This window comes from Capsicum annuum, chromosome 6 (genome assembly GCF_002878395.1).
Source record: "Capsicum annuum cultivar UCD-10X-F1 chromosome 6, UCD10Xv1.1, whole genome shotgun sequence".
NCBI classification, from domain to species: Eukaryota; Viridiplantae; Streptophyta; class Magnoliopsida; order Solanales; family Solanaceae; genus Capsicum; species Capsicum annuum.
In genome coordinates, this window is record NC_061116.1 from 76,344,504 (window position 1) to 76,359,414 (window position 14,911).

General features: G+C 32.7%; 1 protein-coding gene across 1 annotated transcript; it reads left to right on the forward strand.

The window, feature by feature from the left end:
* Nucleotides 1–14,287: 14,287 nt before the first annotated feature.
* LOC107874255 (acidic leucine-rich nuclear phosphoprotein 32 family member B-like) lies at nucleotides 14,288–14,911 on the forward strand. The gene has a single exon (XM_016721085.1). The coding sequence runs from the start codon at nucleotides 14,288–14,290 to the stop codon at nucleotides 14,909–14,911; it is 624 nt and encodes a 207-aa protein (XP_016576571.1).

Sequence of the window (14,911 nt, forward strand, 5' to 3'; positions counted from 1 at the left end):
AGATGATTTACCTTGCTTCGTTGGCAACTGGTGATGTCAATTTGGTCTGCGTTTTACAAATGAGGCTGTCTTTCACTCATTGGTGTCGTTCTTCTTCTTTGGGGTTTCATCATAGTGGTTAGTAGTAGTTTTTGGGGTGCGTGTATATGCGATTGGTGAGAACATGGCCCAAACGCCCACAACCCATGGAAAGAATTCGCTCACCTTCATACCAGATCTGTTATTTATGGCTGCTGATGTTGATAGGAGATTTAACCAGAGTCTCAAGGGGGATCTATATGCAGATGCGTGCATATCTCCTACGGAGGGTAGAGGAGGTGCACGCATATATCTTCAATAGTTTCCTCATTTTCATCCCTATTTTCTTGAGGATTTGACGGTCGTAGAACTTGGTCGGGAGATGAGAGAGTCTAGTCCAAATTGCAGTAGTTTGTATTTAGTGCTCCGATAGTATAAAGTTTGGTTCCAAGCTCCTCACTGAAACGAAGTGCCTCCCACAAACCAAGGGCCTAATCGTAAAGCTGTCTGTTGCTTTTCTCAGTTGAAAACTTTGCGATGTAGAAGTCAAGTCCTAGATCTATGAGGGGAAATTTCTCATCTAGATTCCAGAGTTCTTTTAGCTTACTTTCGATGAATTGGTGGTTGAATCTCTTCCCCACGATCTTGAGAATGACAGAGTATTTCCAGGGGGAATAAAGACGCTGCTTGTCATAAATTTTGAAGCTGATAAAATCCTCTTCAATATCAGTTTGGGTGAGTGAGGGGGTTCATCGCGATGGAATAATAGGACTAAGACAGCTGAGGGATGACTCCTTTAGTAATATCACTGTAGGATGGTTTTGGGGGAGGGTCTTTCTCCATTGAGGTTCTATCTCCATCAGGTGGTTCCAGCAGAATTTTGGTGGTGGATTATAACTGGGTTTCAAGCATTTGAGTTTTGTTCAGTGTTAGATCGAGCATTTTAGAGAGAGAAGAGTCTTTCTCTCTCTAAAATTACAACTTTGGGTTATCTTATAATAGTTGAAATAGTTAATTCCATAAAATATCTTTTTTTATCTCATACCGCTAACTTAACGTGTCATCCGGGCCGAGCCGACCCAAACTGATACTGGCTCAGTTAAATTAACCCATCTTTGGGTCGGTAAGGTCCGGTCCCAAATCTTAACGGAGCGGTCCTTACCATGCCCAACAGTAATAAATTGCCGAATGGCCCATGTCCGGCCTATTTAACTATAATTCCGATTTAATAGGTTGAGACTGGATCAACCCGACTCAGTTCAAGTAATGGCCTGGTTACCGGTCCTTGCATATTTAAAAAGAATAAATAAATAAATTCAAAATTTCATGATTTTTTTTCAATATATACTATATATACACATATATACTATTAAATACATTATACAATAAACGTAAACTACTAAAAAAATAAAAAAACCGACCACGGAATGTGGTAGGAAAAAAACGACCACACGTGGTCGGTTTTTTAATTTTTTTAATTAAAAGCTACCACAAAATCAAAATAATTATTTCAATAATTTTTATATTAATTATAATTTATTTTAGTTGATTTTTTTAAAAAAAATTAAACTTTTTTTCAAAAAACGACCACTAGTGGTCGGTTTTGAATTAAAAAAAAAGAAAATATTTTTCCAAAAACTGACCACTTGTGGTCGGTTTTTAATTTTAAAAAGAAAATAAAATACTTTTAAACATAATCTTTATATGTAATCAATAATTATATATATGTAATCAAATATATATATATATACATATATATATATATATATATAAATATATTAGTTTCATAAAAAATAATTATATATGTTAGTATTATAGATATAATTTTTTGAAATTGCATTGATCACACGCAGTCGATAATCAGTATAATAGTAATAAAAATCAGTCATTCTTATTTTTGTAAAAATTACAATTAAAAATATATCAAATAAAATATAATAATTACGTTAAACGTAATCTTTATGTTTACTTATGTTTCAATATATAAAATAAATATTTTCCTTCGTATATACGTTAAATGACGTTAAACATGCATAATATTTGTATAATGAATTTGTGTGTGTATATATATATATATATATATATATATATATATCATACCATTGAGATAATGATATTATGTTACTATTTCAGTTATAATAATGTAATATATAACCGATAAATCATCAGAATATAATGAACGTGTTCTATTATAAGGCAATATACTTGTGGATGTGATATATATATACGCATTCAAGAGTTCATATATATATAAATATCTTTATATATATATATATATATATATATATATATATATATATATATATATCATGTAGTGATCGATTGATGAACGATGTAGTCAAAACCTAGTATATTAAGTTAATCAAATATAATTAATCGATCACTCATCTGAGTATGTATAAGAAACACACCGTGTTATATTATTGGATAATATACTTGTGTACGTATGTGATATATATAGTATGTATTTAGAATTTGATATAGTCGATAGTTTGTATATGTGTGCATGTATGTATGTATGTATATATATATATATATATATATATATATATATATATAGTATATACATATTATACAGTGAAGGTATATTAATGATATACATATGATAATGTAATCTATAATTCATCTGAGTATTTGTGAAATACATTGTATATTATTATGGGGTAGTAAAACCGTGTATGTGATGTTTACAGTATGTATGTGAAAGCGATAAGCAATTGAATATATGTATATATAAGTATATCTCGTGTAGTGACATATGTAGTAATCGAAATCTAGATAACTGAATCTATATATCAAAATAGTTTGAATGATACGTTGATATATCTTACTATTGAGGAAGTAGATATACTATTTTGGGTCAATGTAGACATGCGTATGTTGTTAAAATTGTAATAACGTAAGAGTAGTATTACGATATATATATATATATATATATATATATATATATATAATATTGTATTTAAAAGCTAATAAACCAAAAATTTATCATAATTTACAAAATTCATCAATATTATTATACGATTGAGGAAATATACTACTTGTGTACGTATGTGTTGATAAAATAACTACTTATCTGATTTATATATATATGAGTTTTATTAAATTAATTGGATGTTGTCCCGATCCCATACACAGTGTATGTACTGTATATTTATATATATACGAATTGTATTAAATTAATTGAATGTTATAAATATTATATAATTTATTAAAATTTTAATTTGTTAAAAAATATTTTTTTTATATATTACGAAAACCGACCACACGTGGTTGGTTTTCATAATATTTAAAAAAAAAAAAAAAACCCAAACCAACCCGTAATAAATAATCATAACATAAAACAAAAAATCCCCATTTCACCCATCAACAACGACAAGAACGCCATTTTTCTTTCTCTTTCACTCCAAAACCCTACAAATCCTCCAATCTCCATTGTTCTTTCTCTTTCAAGGAAGTTTTACTCAACTTCTTGGATTCTTTTTGGCTTTAATCAAATTTTCAAGGAACTATTCCATCTTAACTTTCAATTTTGGGCAAGGCAACAATTAACTACAACTCATTAATTAAATTTAGCTCATTTTACTATCCACAAACTCATTTTTTAATATCTAGAAATGTTAAATGTCTACATACAAATATCTTAGTGTTAATTTCGTCAGTTGGTTGTGGTTTGAGTTCTAGGGTTTGAATATTTATTTTACTTAGCTAGATTTTAGCTAATTTTTGGAATTAGAGATTGAATTAGTTAATTTTAGGTTTGTTCCTATATTAATTTGATTTTGAATTGCCTAAATTTTGGTTTGTCTTGAGACTTATTTCTCAATTTTACTCATTAATTATTTAATTTTTGGGGGGGGGAACTCTTATTTCTATTCCTTTACTAAATTATTGTAATTATTTAAGCGAAAGATTATTCTTTGTAATAATTTTACTATTTGACAGATTTTGAATCCGGTATTAGTATTGCTTTGCTATTTTTTCTGGTGATCGCTTATCTCTTTCACTTTAATTTAGGCCACACAAAGATAAGTTGTTATCTTCTTGTTATTGTTCATATTGAAGTCTAGTGAAGACGTGTGTTGCCTTGTTTGATTCACTAGCATTGTTGTTATCTTCTTGTTATTGTTCATATTGAAGTCTAGTGAAGCCGTGTGTGGCCTTGTTTGATACACTAGCATTGTTGTTATCTTCTTGTTATTGTTCATATTGAAGTCTAGTGAAGCCGTGTATGGTCTTGTTCGATTCACAAGCATTGTTGTTGAATCTTGTTGGTGTTGTTGTTGGTTGTTTTGAATGAGGTTTGTTTGGTGACTTAGTCACTTGAAAATGCTCAAGTGTAGGAACTTTAAAGGGGATTTTTTGTTTTGAATGTGATTTGGTAGGTGACTTAGTTGCTTGAAAATGGTTAAGTGTAGGGACTTTATAGGGGATTTTTTGTTTTGAATGTGGTTTGGTAGGTGACTTAGTTGCTTGAAAATGGTCAAGTGTAGGGACTTTAAAGGGGGCTTTTTATTTTGAATGTGGTTTGGTAGGTGACTTAGTTGCTTGAAAATGGTTAAGTGTAGGAACTTTAAAGGAGACTTTTTGTTTTGAATATGGTTTGTATGGTGACTTAGTCACTTGAATATGGTTAAGTCTAGGAACTTTAAAGGGGATTTGTTGTTTTGAATATGGTTTGGTTGGTGACTTAGTCACTTGAAAATGGTTAAGTGTAGGAACTTTAAAGAGGATTTTTTTGTTTTGAATGTGGTTTGGTAGGTGATTTAGTTGCTTGAAAATGGTTAAGTCTAGGGACTTTAAAGGAGATTTTTTTTGTTTTGAATGTCGTTTGTTCGGTGACTTAGTCACTTGAATATGGTTAAGTGTATGAACTTTAAAGGAGATTTTTTTGTTTTGAATGTGGTTTGGTAGGTGACTTAGTTGCTTGGAAATAGTTAAGTGTAGGAACTTTAAAGGGGATTTTTTGTTTTGAATGTCGTTTGGTTGGTGACTTAGTTGCTTGAAAATGGTTAAGTGTAGGAACTTTAAAGGGGATTTTTTTGTTTTAAATGTGGTTTGGTTGGTGACTTTGTCACTTAAAAATGGTTAAGTGTAGGGACTTTAAAGAGATTTTTTTAATTTTGAATGTGGTTTGTTGGTTACTTAGTTGCTTGAAAGTGGTTAAGATTAAGGACTTTAAAGGAATTTTTTTTTGTTTTGAATGTGGTTTGGTTGGTGACTTAGTCACTTGAATATGGTTAAGTCTAGGAACTTTAAAGGGGATGTGTTGTTTTGAATATGGTTTGGTTGGTGACTTAGTCACTTGAAAATGGTTAAGTGTAGGAACTTTAAAGAGGATTTTTTTGTTTTGAATGTGGTTTGGTAGGTGATTTAGTTGCTTGAAAATGGTTAGGTCTAGGGACTTTAAAGGAGATTTTTTTTGTTTTAAATGTCGTTTGTTCGGTGACTTAGTCACTTGAATATGGTTAAGTGTATGAACTTTAAAGGAGATTTTTTTGTTTTGAATGTGGTTTGGTAGGTGACTTAGTTGCTTGGAAATAGTTAAGTATAGGAACTTTAAAGGGGATTTTTTGTTTTGAATGTCGTTTGGTTGGTGACTTAGTCACTTGAGAATGGTTAAGTGTAGGGACTTTAAAGGGGATTTTTTTGTTTTGAATGTGGTTTGGTTGGTGACTTAGTGACTTGAAAATGGTTAAGTTTAGGAACTTTAAAGGGTTTTTTTTTTTCTATTTTGAATGTGGTTTGGTTGGTGACTTAGTTTCTTGAAAATGGTTAAGTGTAGGAACTTTAAAGTGAATTTTTTTGTTTTGAATGTGGTTTGGTTGGTGACTTAGTCACTTAAAAATGGTTAAGTGTAGCGACTTTAAAGAGGATTTTTTGTTTTGAATGTGGTTTGGTTGGTGACGTAGTCACTTGAAAATGGTTAAATGTAGGGACTTTAAAAGGGATTTTGTGTTTTTAATGTGGTTTGGTTGGTGACTTAGTCACTTAAAAATGGTTAAGTGTAGAGACTTTTAAGGAGATTTTTTTGTTTTGAATGTTGTTTGGTTGGTGACTTAGTCACTTAAAAATGGTTAAGTGTAGGAACTTTAAAGTGGATTTTTTTGTTTTGAATGTGGTTTGGTGGGTGACTTAGTCACTTGAAAATGGTTAAGTATAGGGATTTTTTCTTTTGAATGTGGTTTGGTTGGTGACTTAGTCACTTAAAAATGATCAAGTTTAGGGACTTTAAAGGGGATTTTTTTGTGTTTTGAATGTAGTTTGGTTGGTGACTTAGTTGCTTGAAAATGGTTAAGTGTAAAGACTTTAAAGGAGATTTTTTTGTTTTGAATGTGGTTTGGTTGGTCACTTAGTCACTTGAAAATTGTTAAGTGTAGAGACTTTAAAGGGGAATTTTTCTTTTGAATGTGATTTGGTTGGTGACTTAGTCACTTGAAAATGGTTAAGTGTAGGACTTTAAAGGGGATTTTGTGTTTTGAATGTGGTTTGGTTGGTGACTTAGTTGCTTGAAAATGGTTAAGTGTAGGAACTTTAAATGAGATTTTTTTGTTTTGACTGTGGTTTGGTTGGTGACTTAGTCACTTGAAAATGGTTAAGTGTAGGGACTTTAAAGGGTATTTTGTTTTTCGAATGTGGTTTAGTTGGTGACTTAGTTGCTTGAAAATAGTTAGGTGTAGGGACTTTAAAAGTAATTTTTTTGTTTTGAATGTGGCTATGTTTAGTAATAATTGAATTTTTGTGACTTGATCTAATTAGTTGAATCTGATTAATTGCGTAGATGAAACCTGAATATAGTTGGATATATCTACGAAACAATGATAATAAAATGGGTATCAAGGAGGAATTTGCTGAAGGTGTGAAAAGTTTTGTTGAACATGCTAAGATACTTGATGTTTGTACACGTTTATGGGCTATTCGTTGTCCTTGTGTTAGATGTGATGGTATATGTTGACACTCAATTTTGACTCGCACTTTTTCTTTAATTATTTTTATCATGCTCCTCGACCCTAAAAAAAGAGTGAGATTCGTATTTTTTTTTGTTTCTATTTCTACAAATTTTAATAGAAAGGGAATTTACTTTTCTACCACAATATAAAATATTTTAATTAAATATAACTAAATATTATAACAAATAATATATACATATATATGTATATATGTATGTATGTATATATATATGTATATATATCTTTTGGTATTCGCATTTTTCTAACTTTATTTTTGAGGCAGTATTGTGACGTTATATGTATATTTTTATTATATAAAATATATATATATATGTATATATATATATATATATTTAAGATGTATATACATTTTACCATATTCTTATTTTCACACACACACACACATATATATACATAAATATACGTATTTTGTTAATAGGAGAGTCGGAAAGTATTAAGTCAGATGTCTATACAAATAATGTCCGCAATTTATATATGTTAAACTAAAAATAGTTTTAAATAATTTTTTAGGATGTCAGGAAGCATCGATAAATTTAATTTCGATCAAAAAGATTATTCGGGCTACCAATAATTCAACTTCAATTCATTATTTTTTATTTATTTCATCCAAACCTGACTCTTCTTTTATAAATCTCAACAAGAGGTCCAAAATTAGCCAAAAACCCAGTCCGAAATTATCGGACTAACACAACTTGATTCAGTCCGGCGACTATTTCCCAAATCGAGGATTTCAAAACTTTCAGTCATCGTCATATATTCACATATATATGTAATAATATATTTGATTTATCTAATTATTTACTTATTTACGTATTTATATTCTCTCTTCTTTTCAAATTAAATTCGGATAAAAATGGAATAGATCAAAAAATAAATAATTAAATAATTAATCATTTTAAATCAATTTTTTCTTTCATTTTGTTTTCCGCATGTTTTTGTATATATGTATAAATATTATTTATTATTTTTTGCGGTACTTATTTTTAAGACCATCCGATCTTTGATCGAATGGTCCAAATTTTTGTCAAATTTTTTCAAACCAGTGCATTAAATGCACAGCTCAAATGCGTCTGCTCTTGGCAGAATATGCGTAACCTCTTTTCAAAGTAATATTGACAAGTCTCCATCATCTCTCTCCTAAAATAACAACAACAATGGCCTTCTTTCTCCATCCTCCTTTCTCCCTCTCTTTCACCACCCCCAAATCGGAACCACCATAGCTGGCCACCAGCCATACCTACAAAAATCTCACCAAAATCGACCTCTCTGCTTGCGAATCCTTAGAGGACAGAAGAGGGCAGTCCCCCAATCCGTATAACAATGGAAAAAGGACTTAAAATGCCCATTAAATGGCTTGAAAAATGGAGATTCAGATTTAGAAAGAGATTTCAAGTTTCAAATCAAGTAGGTGTTTTATTTTGAGTTTTGAATCCGGATTTTCTAATTCGAATTCACCTATAAATTGAAGCCTTTCCATCTCTATGAGGAACAAGTTGGAGCTGAACAAAAGATTTCAAGATTGAGAGAGCAACAAAAATCAGTGAAAAAAAGGAGTTTTTTTTTTAATTTTCTTCTTCAAGGGAAATTCGAAACAGGTTTTGGAGATAGAAGGAGTTGGATATTAGTTTGAAATTCAGAAGAAAAAGAGTTCCGAGGGTTCTCGCTTCCATTTTAGAGTGTTTTTTTTTTCAAGCTGGTCACTTCCCGTCACTCATTTCGATTTTGGTTCTAGAGTAAGTATTCTTTGGGTTGGAGTTTAATCGTTGGAAATCCCTTGACGTGAAATCCCATTTTTGCTGCCTCAAAAAAGGTGTGAGTCTGCCCGTTTTAAATTTTAAGTTTCCATCTCTTTGTTCTTTATTTTTATCCCGTTTTCTTTTTGTGTGAATATTTGAATTCATTCCAGTCTTAAATTTATGATTGTTGTTGTTTCCCTTTACCTTTACGCATTGAAAAAATAAAAATTCTAATTTTGTGAATTTATCTTATGGTTGAACATTCAAAGTATCAATGAATATGTGATCCTTTTGGTTTTGAATCGGCTATTGTGGTTTGTTTATCTAGTTCCGTGAACATGATTCCATTTGAAGCATATATTGATTTAATACATATGGTTGATCTCTCTATTCTATTTATCATCAAAATATAAGCCTGTGAATCATGAAAAAAGTATGTTTTCTCTCCGTATTTCACTTTATTAGTAAACTCCTTTTGTGCGCTCTTATTATTGTTGTTATTTAAATTTTAGAAAGGGGTACATGAAATCGTCTTGTCTCGCCTCATGCAGCTATTATGAGTTGTTGTTTGTTGTTATGGTTTAGTTTCATTATTCAATTGACAGAGAAAATACGGGTTCACTCTCTCTAGTTCGACTCTTTCTTTACTTGGGATCCCACGGCTGTGGTTCGGTTCGTACCTTGCTCTTTTACCTATTTATGCTTCTACCAAGAGCACCTCTTTTGTATTCATGTGTATGAATGAACCAGGATATGTGTGTAAGGCTCTATTTTTCTTTTACTTCCTTTTCAGATCTCAGATATGTGTTAGGATGTGGTTATGATTGATTAGAGGTACATAATTCCCATCGTGTCTTTGTTGCGCGAATCCCTTCTCCATCCCACTAATCTATTTCAGTTTCGGGAACACATGAACTTATTATTATTGTTTTCAAAGTTATTTCTTTGTTGTTATTCTGAAAATTGTTTTGCCTAATTGTGAATATGCGATTTTAGTAGTTTCGAGTTTGTAATGGTATGGCTAATTGATTTCCAGTAAAACCAATCCTGGAGCATGATTTCGTTTTAAATTTCAGGGCTGCTTTGTTGCTAAGTATGTGAAATGTGTGGAACACCCCATAATTTCCATTATCTCTGTCACTGTGTAATTGTTTTAGGATCGAAAATCATGTTGGCCATCAAATTTCTACTTTTCCTTACGTATGTAGCATCTTTTGCCGCTTTACAATAGGTTAAGTGAGTTTCATGCCGGGGGTTGTGTTGTTTAAACGATGAATAATAATGTGGTTCGAAGTTGAGGCTTTATTTTGGGAAAGTCTTGCACTTAAATAAAAGGGTAAGGGATGTCCTCTTTTAAATTTAATTGTTCTTAAGATCTAGATGTTCTTTTATAGAGTCAAATTTATATTCTCCTTATGAAAGGCCTTCCAAGGTAAGATTTTGTGGGTTGAGAGTGAGTATTTAGTTGTACAGGTTGTTGGGTTTTGACGTCTGGGGTGCATTCGATATGAAATGACATGTATACTGATCGTAGTCTGTTTTTAGTTGATAAAACTCTTTAAAGTGTCATTTATTTTCTTTGATTTTTCAAAAGTAATTTTTTTTTTCACTACGTCTAGTTTTCAATGACTTTCTTTGGGTTGAAATGTCGATAGAGAATCAATGGGTTGAGGTAGAGAGTACATCATTTACTTATTCGTCCATTCACTTTTCATTTGCTTTTAGCTTATTTTCTAAAAATCGGAACTAAAAGAGATACATATTTATTCAGATGTGTTTTCATCTTAGGATGTTTCTAGTCTATTCTGAAATTTAAATGTTTGAACTATTGCTTACAAAGGATCCTTACTAATTTTCTGTATCAACTTGGGACTCTAAGTAGCTAAAAGTTCTTTTTCTTTTGGGGTAAGCTGAAGACATATTTTTTACAATGAGTAGAGGAACTTCTGGGAGCTAAGACTTTGTTTAGCCTAGATTTATATGCTAACTTCCACTGTTATGTTCTAGCTTGGTAAATATGAGTGTGAGGGCATTTCTCAAGCTGAAATTTAAACAAAGAGTGATCAGAATTTTTATTTTTAAATAAGGAGCATAGCCTGTATCATTAGCATGTTAGGCATATTTATATCTATATTTTTGAAGAGGTCTTCACATAGACGTTGAACACAACCTCTTTAAATGTATTTCACAGTTGTACTAAATAGGTATTGAAATACTACTTTGCACCACTTCTAAGGGGTAAGGATGTGAGTAAATTAGTTAAAAGTTTATCTTGAATTCACAAGGTTTCCTTCATTCTCCCTAACGATAGAAATAAACTTTGCATGTTAAAGTGATATTTAATCTATTCTTAAATATCCTCATGTGACCTTTTTTTACTCGAACCAATTTCTAATCCTTATTTTTTTTTATCTTACATGTACATGTAATCGGGAGTTGGGAGTTCCACAACGGAACTCGTTTGACCCAAGCATCGGGTCAACCGCTATTAGTATTGCAGAGTTTCAGGATCGCACTACTTGAATATTCAAAATCCGAAACGAAGTCTAGTTATCCCCTTTTAGTTCGTTCTTCGTTGAATTATTCACATGCTATTATTATTATTATTATTATTATTATTATTATTATTTTGCAACTAACTTTATGCTCATCGTTGTGTTGTGATACCTTTAGTAACTCATTGTTTATAATCTCTTTATTTATGTGCCTATTTTTATTTAAAAAGTGAAATATTTTTGTCATTAGCGATTAACGCCTAACTAATTTGTAGAAGTGATTTTTTAAAGATTAGCGAACCTTAATTTGGATCAATCGTTTAGCCAAGTCATCTTTCCTTTTAAAAAAAATAAAAATTGCTAATAAATGGATGTGGTAATTTTCAAATTTTATTTTAAAATAAATTTTTTCGAAAACATTTAGTAATAAACGAGTTGCCAATTTTAGATTAACCAGCTTTAAATTCATAAGTCCAACATGTCAATCTATATCCTTTTTTTATGAACATTATTAGAATTTTACAAATCTCCAAGGAAAGAAATGCAAGGTATAAATATTCATTCGTCACCACGCACGAGGTACATTATTTTTGATACTTCTAAAATTATTTTCATCATTATTCTTATACATACTAATTGGTAATGCTACTATTTCACTACCGACACCCTAATCATCATTTTTAAACGTCATCAATATCATCATTATTGTCTTACTGGATTACTACATTATCGTGATTATTATTATTATTATTATTATTATTATTATTATTATTATTATTATTATGATCATCATCATCATCATCATCATCTTTACTATTTATTATCATTGTCACTATTTTGCATAAGCCCAACATGATTATATGTTTTCACACTCTTGAAAGTACATTTCGTAAATAAATTTCATGCTATAAAATATGTTATTGATTGTTTGAATAATTAAATTAAATATTTAAATTCACATATCTTCTAAAATTACCTCATAGAACTAGAAGTTTTTTTTTAACATATAGAAATTATATTATCATCCTATTCATTAAGCATGTATATTTTCATAACAATTACATTACTTTCCCGTACATGGTAGCGTCATGTTTTGTTACACCTTAAATTTTAGTTCTTTTTATATAAAATAACAAGTAGAAAATAATGATGAAAATTTTCTTGTCACCATTTTCGCAAATAAATAAAAGCAATAATTTTTCTAAACTAAGCGTAAGGACTATCTTCGGATAGGCTCTGAGGGGTGCCTAACACCTTCCCCTAGAGTAACCAAAACCCTTACTCAGAATCTCAAAATATTTTCGATAGACTAAACCAGAGTTTTACAATAAAAATGGTTTTTCCTAATTTTCCTAAAAAGTTAGGTGGCGACTCTAAATATAATTTTTTTTAATTCCAAGAGTCACGACATACCACCATACGTCGTGTGTTATTTCGACCGGTTCGAAATAGGGCTCGACAGAATGACGACTCTGCTGGGGATTTTATGAACTTAGGTTGTACCTTAACATGCTTAGTTTGGGATTTGTATGCTTTATTATGTTATGTACTTTACGTATCATTATATCATGCTTTGTGTGAAAGGACGCAAGCCAAATCCAAACTTGTGTTCCTTCTTTGTTTGTATAACACTACTTGTTACCACTTTATCACTTACATTTTCCTATTGAGTCTTGGTCGTACACAATTTACACACTGAAAATGCGAGGGGTGTACCTGCACTCCTCCAAAACCTCTTCGGATTCCTTAGTTTCAGAGTTGGTGCAGTTAGGTTAGTGCACCTTCTCGCAGCTATTCAGTCCCACTCTTGAACATTTAGGAGAAAAAGATCTTACTTTAGTGATAGGTCATATTGCATACACCTTAGGCGAAAAGGTCCAGGGTATCGTTCCACGGTTGGGAAACCACCCTTCGCGTCAACGGGTCCTCCACGAACCCAACGATAGTATATGTGGAATGATTAATTGATCCAAACATTAAAAACGTAATAAATTTGAGACATTGAACTTACCATACCCTTTTATTTGTACAGATGGTAATCAACCAGAATCTCGCCAACATCCATATGCTGACTGACATTCCCCATATCCTAAGACACTGGTGGGGAAACATCCGAGTGGCGCATGGAGGAGAGATGTTTGCGTATTTGGGGTCTCTAACGGATCTAATGGAGATAAGGGCAGATAGGCTACTGATTCGATTCCTAGTCAATTTTTGGGACTCGACTATGGTTACTTTCAGATTCAGGGACTTCGAGATCATGACCACCTTAGAAGAGATCAACCAAATGGCTAATTTACCATTGACAGGATGGGAACCTTTGGCCCCCCCCCTATTACTGCAGGTAGTCATTATTTTCGTGATATAGGATTGAAAGTTGGCTCAGGCTTGAGAATGGTTGAGGCAGGCTGGGTATGCCTGGTTTATCTCTTTGAGAGGTTCGGTAGAAGAGAAAGTTATGATCGCTTTTGAGAGGAGTTATCCTTCACCAGGATCGACTGGGAGAGGCATAGAGCCATTGTGTTTATGATGGCTTTTCTCGGTATTATAGTGTTCCCAATGAGAGGGAACCAAACCAGTATTCACATACTACCCATGGTCTTATTCATTTGTAAGGGACCAATCAGGACCACGATCGTGCCAATGATTCTAGTGGAAGTCTTTTGGTCTTTATCCGCATGCTCCAGGGGGCATGATTTTTTCAGAGGCTGCAACCTAACATGATTTTTTCAGAGGCTGCAACCTAATGCTCCAAGTCTGGGCATTAGAGCACTTTTATCGTAGGGATGGTGTCAGAGAGGCTGGCCCTAATCAGATTCGCAGCGACAGACTTAGAGTGGCCATATGGGAGATGTCAGCCAATGAGGAACAGTGGTGTGACTTCCTAATCCATCTCACTGGTAACCTTATACAGTGGAGGCTACCATGGGTTAGTGGTCGAGTAATGCTGAGAAGACATTAGACTTACTTTCTTGAGTTGATTGGGTTGGATGGAATCCAGCCATATGCACCTTTGAGGGTTCTAGGATAATTCGGCCTAATTCAGAATGTCCCTCTATGGTCAAATATGGCATTATCAGAGATCGATTATGGGGGAAGAATCCCTGTAGAGAGGCTTGGCAACCTAATCCACGGCTGGGGACATATCTTAAGTTTGGGCATGGGAGGTAACCCATACTTCACTCCCGAGTACTACACCTGGTATAGGTTGGAAGGAATTCTAGCTCAACCAAGTCTTATGTCTCTCCAAGGGCTGGCTGACATTCACAGAGTGGACCAAATTCGAGAGCAGCTGCTTCATCTTAGGCTTGTAACCACAGCCATGTACGAGCAGGTGATTCCTAGATCGGTGGATCACCTTATCCCTACTATTGATGATGAACCTAAGGAAGAAATGGAGGAAGATCCTGAGGAAGATCCTGAGGAGATGGAGGAAGATCCTGAAGAGGACCCAGAGGAGGATCCCGAAGAGGACCTGGAGGAAGATCCGGAGGAGGAATCAATGGAAGAGCAGGATGGGGAGTTGACAGAGGAGATAGAGGAAGACCCTAAGGAAGAAGAGTATGGACCTATAGACTTCGGCGGAGCAGACGAAGACTTCCAAGGGCAGCAGTTAGACGGATCCCTAGAGTATCACCCTAGGCCTTATTATGACCTCGATGATGATGATGATCCCCCCAGTTGGCCTTAG

Excerpts from the sequence above, each read along its gene's own strand:
- LOC107874255 (XM_016721085.1), top strand. The coding sequence starts at position 14,288 with ATGGCATTATCAGAGATCGATTATGGGGGAAGAATCCCTGTAGAGAGG.